The following is a 9420-nucleotide window of genomic DNA, read 5'->3' as shown; positions in this document are numbered from 1 at the left end:
TAAATGATTGAAAATCTATGTTTTGTAGGTATTTTGAATAAAAACGTGTTATTTATAAGTAAATAGATTACGGTTTTCGTATTTTGTATATTTGAAAATCTCAATTCAAGACATCCCCCGAAAGTAGGCCCTAGTGTTGAATTGAAATAAGGCTGGGTCACGATTTAGTAATTAGTTGGTAACACAGTTAGAAGAGACACGTGGTCTTCATTGTTATTACAGCTGCAATGAAGCTTAATCTTGTGTGAAAACTAAACCGTTGAGATTGCGTCAAAGTAATACTACTAAAAGTCTGACTAAGTCTACCAAACATATAATTGACTATAAATTGCTGCCTGTTATTCACCTTGCCTAGGTTTGATATCGCAGAAACAGTGACATCCTTCTCACTGAGATTAAATCAAGATGTTGTTCTTGATTTGACTTGTTCTTCTTATTTTTATGAAAGGGGAAATTGAGCTTGTGCTTATTCGAATTGGAGGTAACGATATTGTTGGGAACCAATCATTCAGAGCTTTTCAATTTGTGAAAATCAGGGGGTAGCAACCTTTGGCTAGTCGTGGACAATAAAGTTGAATGTACAACTTTTTGACGGAACCCAATTACTTACCCTTTGGCGTAGCTCGGCATATCATCTTAATTATACCTAAACATACAAACCAACCAACTAGGGGTGGGCAAAATTGATTATTTTATCGACTAACTCGAATATTTGGGAAGAATACGGAATAGTTCTAATCTACAATGAGTTGAGACCAGGAGATCAGTGTGATTGTTTCTGCCGTCGACAACATAACATCGGTAAATCACTACCTTTCTGCCAATTCTTCTTTTTTAAAGTATTTATATTTGTGACGCTGCTGACATCGAAGTTTCTTTCCTGCAGAATTCTTTTCAGACAAACGCGAAAGTTAGCAAACGATCACCAACGACAGACGATAAAAGTAACTGAACAAACTATTTTTTTTTTTCTAATTCTTATTTAAAATTATTCTTATTTCAGCTTCTGATTGTCCCTATCGTTCGTAATGATGTGCCCCTCCTGATGTGAAAAATACGGTCATTACAGACTTGGTTTGAATTTTTGTGAAAGCGATAGTTGATATTCGTGTGATTGTATTTCGATTACATCTGCATTTATATGGAGTATCAATCAATCAATCAATCTTTTATTTGTCAACACAAAAAACAAGCATATAGAAAACTGTTACAATAAATGAAATATACTGATCATGTTAATTGTGTGACTGGAGTCGCGAGGGACCTATAAAGGTCTTCAAGCAGCGACACCTAGCTGATGCAGGTTAGTATAAAAAAGTAACTAAATAAGACACAACTACTGAATACCAGTAGTTGCGGCAGTATACATAATTGAGGCTACTGTGCAGATTATTTAACAAAATAAATGTATAACTATCACGAGAGAATGCACTGAAGAGAGAAAATGAGAGGACAACAAGAAAAAATAAAGAAAAACTTAGAGAGAATGCAGATTGCACAAAATATTTCTAACAAGTACAATTTTGAAAACTTATATACAAATGAAAAGAGTGGAAATTACCACACTGATTAAGTTACAGCGAATAATATATTGCAAACAATACCGGTACGGTATCCTATTATACGTGTATAAACTTGCAATAAGGGGGATAAAATATGACGAGAAAAAAAAAACGGTCATAGTATTTGTAAATAACAGTAAACAAACTTTCACTGAGTCATTAGGAGTTACCAGATTTAATGCGGCGGGTATTCTAGAATTAGACTCCTTGCACTTATTGTTGTTTGCCCGACTTGCTTGACAGCGAGCAATTTGGTAGGCGACACTGTCGAGTACCGGTACGGTACTTCAATGGTTACAGGAAGAGAGATAGTTACTAATGTATTTATTTTTCAAATTTTTTTTAAACATACCATACGATAGCGATCTAATGGCATTAGGTAAAACATTCCAGAGCTTTACACCCATATATTTGATTGACTTCTGTGTTCTGCTTGACGAGTATCTTGGGACGTGGAATGAACCTGACGAAGCTGATCTAGTGGAATGGGAATGGATAGTACTCTGCTTCGTAAAAAATTCAGTGAATGCTATGGGAAGTTTACCATCGAAATATTGATGCATAAGTTTCAATATCTCGATTTCATGAATATGACCAAGTTTAACTATGCTGCATCTGTGGTATAAAGGGTCAAGTCTAGACCGAAATGGTGCATTACATACAGCTCGGACGGCTTTATTTTGCAACACCTCCAATCTTCTAAGGAGAGTTGTCGAAGCGCTACCCCATGACATAATACCATACTGTACATATGACTGGAAAAGTGAAAAATAGACCATTCGAAGAGCTGGCATGGTAAGAAATTTTCTGAGTGTAAATAATATTCCGGAAGCACGGGCCACCTTTCCAGCGATGTAGTTAATATGTGTGGCCCATTTTAATTGGTCATCAATATAGATGCCAAGGTATTTATAAGAGTTGACATTTTCTAGCTGAGCTTTATCAATGCTAACATGAAACAGAGTTTTATTTTTTTCTTTATTTTTGGGACTAATCAATAAGCATTTTGACTTTTCAATATTTATTGTGAGCTTATTACTGGTCATCCAATGTGCAATTTTTTGCATTTCACAGTTCATATGCAATTCCAAATCAACTAATGAAGCTGAACTTGCGAACAATCCAGTATCATCAGCAAAGAGTTTGACAAGCAATTTAGTCGCGTCAGGAAGATCATTGACAAAAAGGAGGAACATCAATGGGCCAATTATCGAGCCTTGCGGAATTCCACATTGTACAGTTGCAAGTTCGGAGCAACTTGATCCGATTTTTACACACTGCTGGCGAGAACTCAAATAGTTCTGGAGAAATTTTAACGCATGACCGCGAAACCCATAGTGACTCATTTTTCTGATTAGTATGCTATGATCAACGGTATCGAACGCTTTTTTCAGGTCGAGAAATATGGCACTAACGTATTCCCTTCTCTCTAACCGGTCATAAAAGTAAGTCATCATATCTATAATTGCATGATTAGTAGAGTGCTTTTTCTGGAATCCAAACTGAGATTTGTTTATAATACTATGTCGCTCTATGAATTGTGTTAGTCTAGCATGTAAAAGTTTTTCGAAGACCATAGTCAATGTAGAAAGGACTGATATTGGGCGATAGTTAGATGTACTTTCCCTATCGCCACTCTTATAAACAGGTGATACTTTGGCGATTTTCAAACTATTAGGGAAAATTCCATGTTCTATAGAAGCATTAAAAAAATTACAGAGAATTGGGGAAACTAAGTCAGCAGCATATTTTAAAAATTTGGTGGGTATATTATCATAACCGACTGCTTTACCTTCTGGTAAACTTGCTATAGTACTATACGTTTCGTTGAAAGTTGTGGGCCTAAGAAAAAAAGATTCTTTGATAGGGTTCCTAAGATTACTCAGAAATGATCCCTCAATGTAGGAGATTTTCTCAGAAAGTTTAGGGCCTATAGAGATGAAATAATTATTAAAATAGTTAGCAATCGCACCTGGATCGCTTACTTTGAACCCACTATCCGTTCTTAGGGCTTTGATTGAATTTATTGGGGTTTTCGTTTTTTTTATGTTAACTAGTCGGCCAATTAGATTCCATGTGGATTTAATGTCACCACTGACTAGTTTGAATTTATCAAAGTAATACAATTTTTTTGCCTTGGCTATCAAAACCGAAAGTAAGTGGCTATAACTTATATACAATCTATGTTGCATATTGTTACCATTTTTGAAGTGAGTTTTGTGCATTTTACGTTTTTTTTTAATTGAAGTGCGAATTCCCTTGGTTAACCAGGGTTTGGCTAGAAGTCTAGTCTCACGCCGACTCAGTGGTTTCATTGGTGCATTGGCATCAATTGTTGATTTAATTATTTCTACAAATGAATCAAATAAAATGTTTAAATTATCATGCGTAATTTGGCAGCTCGACATAGGGAGGAAAGAAGTTTCTAGATCAAATCTATAGTTATCAATGGAGAAGTGTCTCATATCACGCCTAAATACTTGTTTTTGACTTTTTATAACAACAGGAGCAGAAACTGTGCAAAGTTGTGCATAGTGATCGCTGATATCGCTTAAGATGACAAAGCTAGACAGATTATAATTTATAGCGTTAGTGAAAATATTATCGATCAGAGTACTTGAAGTTCGAGTTACTCTTGTTGGCTTTGTAATTAGGGGTAACGATAAATTAGCAAGATGCATATCTATGTACTTCATAGTGGTCAAATCTGATGATTGACTTAATAAGTCAATGTTCCAGTCTCCTAATAAAATAAACAATTTTTTGTCTTTGTTCAACTTCTCTAAAACATTGGAAATAGTTGCAGTAAATTTGATAATATCTTTCCTTGGGTGTTTATAGATTATTCCAATTATGAATGAAATGGTCGAATTTAGTTTTAGGTTTATCCACAGATCTTCACAGTCAGGATGCCCTAGGTCATATTCATGAATCTCAGAGAAATTGAGGTCTTGACTAACATATAGCCCTACTCCCCCAGCAGAAGTTTTGGAAGGTTTATGGATGAATTCGTAATTGCATAATGATATGTTTGAAGTGGGAGTTGGCCCAAGCTTCGTTTCAGATATTGCAATGAGCTGCGGAGGTGTAATAAGTTCAGCCAATAGGTTAACAAGCTCATCATGATTTTTTTGAAGGGATCTGATATTTAAATGGAAAGCAATAAGACTATTCTTTGGCATGGACCTACTAATGAAATTAAGATTGAAAACTTCTAAATTTTCACAATTACAACCACTTATTTCATTTAGCACTTTGAAATTACGGGCAAAAGCACTATGAAGATTTTGACATGATTGAAAAGGCGGTGTTAAACACTTTTGGCACAAATATGACTGAGCTTGGGTTGCCGACACAGAAACCTGGGTACATTCAGAATGGAATTGTTCGCCACATATTTCACATTTCGATATAATTTGATCTGATGTTATTAATCTACTACATAAATGACATGTTAAATCAATATTAGTCATACTGGAATAGATAATAAGTTACACTCACATAATGATTATTTGATTTTAGCGAGATCTTCTTCGCATCTTATATTTAGAGAGTTTCTTACGTCACTGTTCTTTTTGACAAATACTTTCCCATTTGAAGTCCAGATAAATCTATATCCACAACTGTTTTTTGCAGCTCTAGCTCTGAAGTACAGGTCTTTGTTTAGAGCGGTTAGGTTTTCTGCTATGAATATTTTTGATGGATCTTGAAAGTTATCACTTGATTTTATAGTACGCAAGAATTTCCTTTTTTCAAATATCTTAATTTTGTTTTTGCGGTGGATGAACTTGGCAATAATAGCAGGAGTTCTATTTTCTCCAGCTCCTGTTGGCATTCTATGCGACACAGAGATGTCGTTTTCTTGGATATTAACACCGATCATCTTAGCTATGCTGCAGACTATTCCATCTGTGTTTTCATTTTCAGTGACAGGGACTCCATGGAACTCCAGATTTTCAAGTCGGCCTCTTCTTTCTTGATCCTCTAACTTTTCAGAAACATAATACAAATCATCCTCAAGATCGTATATGCGATCAAGGAGATTTACAATGGTCTTTTTGTTCTCGGATGCTTGTTTTTCCAATATTTTGTTCTTTGTTGCTAGGTCGTCATACATTTTGGTATGAAATGTTTGGCTCTCTTTAATTTCAGTCAATTCAGATCTTATTACTCGCATTGACTGGCTTAGATCACTGAGTATTTCCTGGATATTCGGTGTTAAGGGTGTCAGAATGTCCGAGTTATCTGAAAAGTCGTAGTTGTCGTCAAGGCACTGCCCTATCATAGCTGGAAGTTGTAGGGTGATGCCATTTATTATATTTTTTGTTATCAGGGGGAGAATCCCACTCACAATCTCGCTGTGCTGAGATAGATCAGATGTAGTAGACATGTTTAGGGGTCCTCCAGTTTTCCCAGATTGCAGTTGCTCCTCTTTATCAGCACATTTTGTTGTAGTTTTAGCATGCACCTTTTTGGTCTTGGAAGGTGTTTTCTCTCTTGGTGGTGGTCTTGGTGGATTCATATTTAATTTGAGTATAGAGTTATGCTATTTTAGACTAGAACCTGCGTGATCTTAATTATACAGCGAATAATCCTAGTAAAAACTAGGAAAGCCGATAAGCCCAAAATGTGCCCCATATTTGAGGCGTCTGCACAATTTGAATATATATATATTTTAGCCATATCAAAATGGGTAGTGCGAAATCACAATGATTGATTTGGCTTTAGATCTCAACAAGGAACTCGACTTTCAGTTTTTTCTAACTCAGCGGTCAATTTATTGAGCGGCTTCCGGATAGATGAGGAATTTCATGCAGACTCGGGTTGTGACAAATTAAGTGAACTTTTCCAACGTTCGCTTGGCATTAAAAGAGTAAGCGAGATCTGGATATACTTAGCGCAAATTTTCAAATGCCATTTTTCAGTCCAATTAGTAGTCAATTAACACTAATATAACTACACAAAATCAGGCGTGCCCCCTTGCGGGGCCCAATTAAGTGTTACTCAAATTTTTAGATGGCAGTCTATCGCTCTGTAACCGGGTTTTAGGTCAGCAATTGCTTCGCCGATCTAGATATTCACCCCAAGGCAGATGACCAACGTGGGCCATCGGTACCGGTTTGCTCAATTCAATTAAAAATGAAAATACAGATTGTACAATTCTAAAACACTATCAAAATAAAACTGCCATTCTACGTCTGCTTGATTCGAGATGAATATTTTCGTTTTCCTCCATCCAGAACGCACCTGAAACTGAAAAAAATGGTTTGAAGTGGTGTTTTAAAAATATTTTAACGTTGATAACTTCTGGACTAAAATTACGACACCAATTACATATTCTGCAATGACAAGTATGAGACTACAACACCACAGGCTTGGAATTGAATAACACTCTGATAAAGGATCACTTTGGACAGCGAAAATTGACAGCATTCGACTCCTAACCAGACAGCCGTGAGTTAAATAAAAATGGGACAAGCGTGTTCAATAGGATTTGAAGACACGTAATTCATAATATTCAATACAATAAATTTATGAAATAATTTAGGTCATTCTCATTTTGATCCGTCAGACAAGCGGACCAAAGCGTGTGATATCTAACTTGGCAGCAAACAACACAAAAAAGCTATATTGATTTCATATTAGATATGGTACTCTCGAAGTATGTGAACAAAGATCGCGGACACCGGAACGTAGTATGTGTACCTGGTTAGGGTCAGCCAATCATTTCAGGTACAAATACTACGGGAGTCACTGGGCCAATCCCCAAACTCGTAATAGAACTAAAATAAGGAAAATTGGAATAAAATGATGGCCCAGCCCCAACATGGTACACATCATTCCGGTGTCCGCCCTCTTTGTACGCATACTCCAGGAGTACCAACAAATTAATAGCTCGGCGAATATACTTGAAATTCCGAATTGCAGCTAAAATTGGACATTAAATATGTCGATAAAGATATTGACTGAATGATTTTTACTATATTTTACGCCTTTATAAAAAGACATTGAATAATTACTTCCTCTATCCCGATTTGTAAGATTGATTTCGCCTTTATTCGCTGTTCCGGGCAGAATCTGAATGATGAGTTACACGAGTTCAAAAAAAGGCATAATTTTTTACAAGAATGGTAACTATTCACAGATATATATGTGGCTATTTGACGAAGTGCGCTGTTATAAGTGATGGACATACGGCTGTTTTCTTCCCAGTGAGTTATCGATGAGACATGATCCTTATTGTGAGTGACAACTCGGCGAACTGACCAAATGATGGATGTGTTTTCAATAATTTATGTGTCTTGGTGACCTATTACAATAGAAATTCGCATACAATCATGGGGTTGTAATATGAAATTTAAATATATATCTTCTCAGCAATCAAGATTCGATTATAAAGTTATCAGGTATTCAAAAATGCCCGGCTTTAGTATTTAATGCCAGTTTAGCAGGTGCTCCCGAAGTATGTGTACCAAGATGGCGCACAACCTGGAACTTAATATGCGTACCAGGTTAGGGTTATAAGGGTGTAAACATGATAAAACATGATACTTATTGTGGAGTGGAATGGATACATCGAAGTAGAACTTACCAACTGCAGCTATGCCGAGACCAATATATGATTTTTGGAGAATATACGGGTAAAATATTTCGTTCCGGCTTGGTCTCCATATATTTGAGCATTTCTATCTTGTTTCTTCAAAATCTCATTTCGCATTCGTATGCCTGCTATATAAAAGCATTTGGTGTAAGAATATTGTGGTTTAAGACAGAAGGCAAGTTGTAGGTCAGTAGCATATAAAGATTATAGCAGTATAGCATTATTCTCCAACTTTTACAATTATAATACGCAACAATATTGTGATGTAAAAAGTTAACAGAGGTGTACACAACTACTTTAGCATAACCTTATCAGGTATCATACGTGTGTAACAAATTATGATCACAATCGTTCATATAAAAAGTGGAAAACTCGTGGAAAGCGCGAGTTCCATCGTAAAATTTTGTTGTTAGTGAAGCGCTTTCAATATTCGAATGTTTACACTGTACAAACAACACGAACCAACAATTCAGGAAATTATGTTTTACGTATACGAGCAAAATATTGTTCATAAAAAATGAAGCGAGCCACCTGTTCATTTACATCGATCAATTGCCACTCGGTCACCAGCAGTAACAATATCTTCTACCTTCACAAATACCTGTAATTAAATTGGGAATTATAAAACCTTTGCTCCATAATCAAGTTGTGATAAAAACTTTGGATTTTGTAACATTTTAAACCAACTACCTACCTTTCCATTTACATCGACCAATCGTCACTCGTCCATTAGCAGTAACAATATCTTCCTTCCTCGCAAAGCCCTGTATGTACATTAAAAATTATAAGGCCTTTGTTATGATAAAACTGAACTGATAAACTAAAATGTTGTTACATTTTTAGGTCAATTACTTACTTTTCTACCTACATCAATCAATCGTCACTCCACCATCAATCATACCAATATCATATCTCATATGTCGGTAAAATAATAGTTATGACTTACTTACTTTTAGCGATGGTACAATGTTCTTGTGCATAGTAGAAAAATTATAAACAGCACTTCGACCCGGATTACAACCCACAAAAAATTTAAGCAGAAAAAAGAAACTTGATCCATAAAGAAAAACGTTGCAAAACACGTAAATAAATACACTCGAACGGTATATAAGAAAAGAAACAAAAACTCAATGCTGATATCTAAAATATGCGCTACTTAATTGAATCGAAATAGATTATTATTCATAAGTTTTCAAGCTCTAGCTTAATTCAAAATAGAATGAAAGAACGGCAATGAATTAGTAAACTTGGTTATAT

The 9420-nt window shown here is 35.6% G+C and overlaps 1 protein-coding gene and 1 long non-coding RNA gene across 7 annotated transcripts; both read right to left on the bottom strand.

Annotated features, from left to right (window-relative positions):
• Positions 1-5070: 5070 nt before the first annotated feature.
• Positions 5071-6084, bottom strand: LOC144424486 (uncharacterized). Its single transcript, XM_078113838.1, has one exon. It carries the CDS (start codon positions 6082-6084, stop codon positions 5071-5073), a length of 1014 nt encoding a protein of 337 aa, XP_077969964.1.
• Positions 6085-6675: 591 nt separating this feature from the next.
• LOC120326809 (uncharacterized) lies at positions 6676-9420 on the bottom strand. 6 transcript variants are annotated; one of them, XR_013476774.1, is made up of 6 exons: positions 9114-9410; positions 8858-8927; positions 8695-8764; positions 8155-8288; positions 7583-7640; positions 6676-6815 (listed from the first exon to the last, which is right to left on the bottom strand). It is a non-coding gene; the product is annotated as an uncharacterized LOC120326809 (long non-coding RNA). The 6 variants fall into 6 exon arrangements; XR_013476773.1 differs by having other exon boundaries at positions 8155-8291; positions 9114-9409; XR_013476776.1 differs by lacking the exon at positions 8155-8288 and having other exon boundaries at positions 9114-9411.

This window comes from Styela clava, chromosome 6 (assembly GCF_964204865.1).
Source record: "Styela clava chromosome 6, kaStyClav1.hap1.2, whole genome shotgun sequence".
NCBI classification, from domain to species: Eukaryota; Metazoa; Chordata; class Ascidiacea; order Stolidobranchia; family Styelidae; genus Styela; species Styela clava.
The sequence above is the reverse complement of the archived record's forward strand: the minus strand, read 5'-3'. Positions and strand labels throughout refer to the sequence as shown.

Excerpts from the sequence above, each read along its gene's own strand:
- LOC144424486 (XM_078113838.1), bottom strand. The coding sequence starts at position 6,084 with ATGAATCCACCAAGACCACCACCAAGAGAGAAAACACCTTCCAAGACC.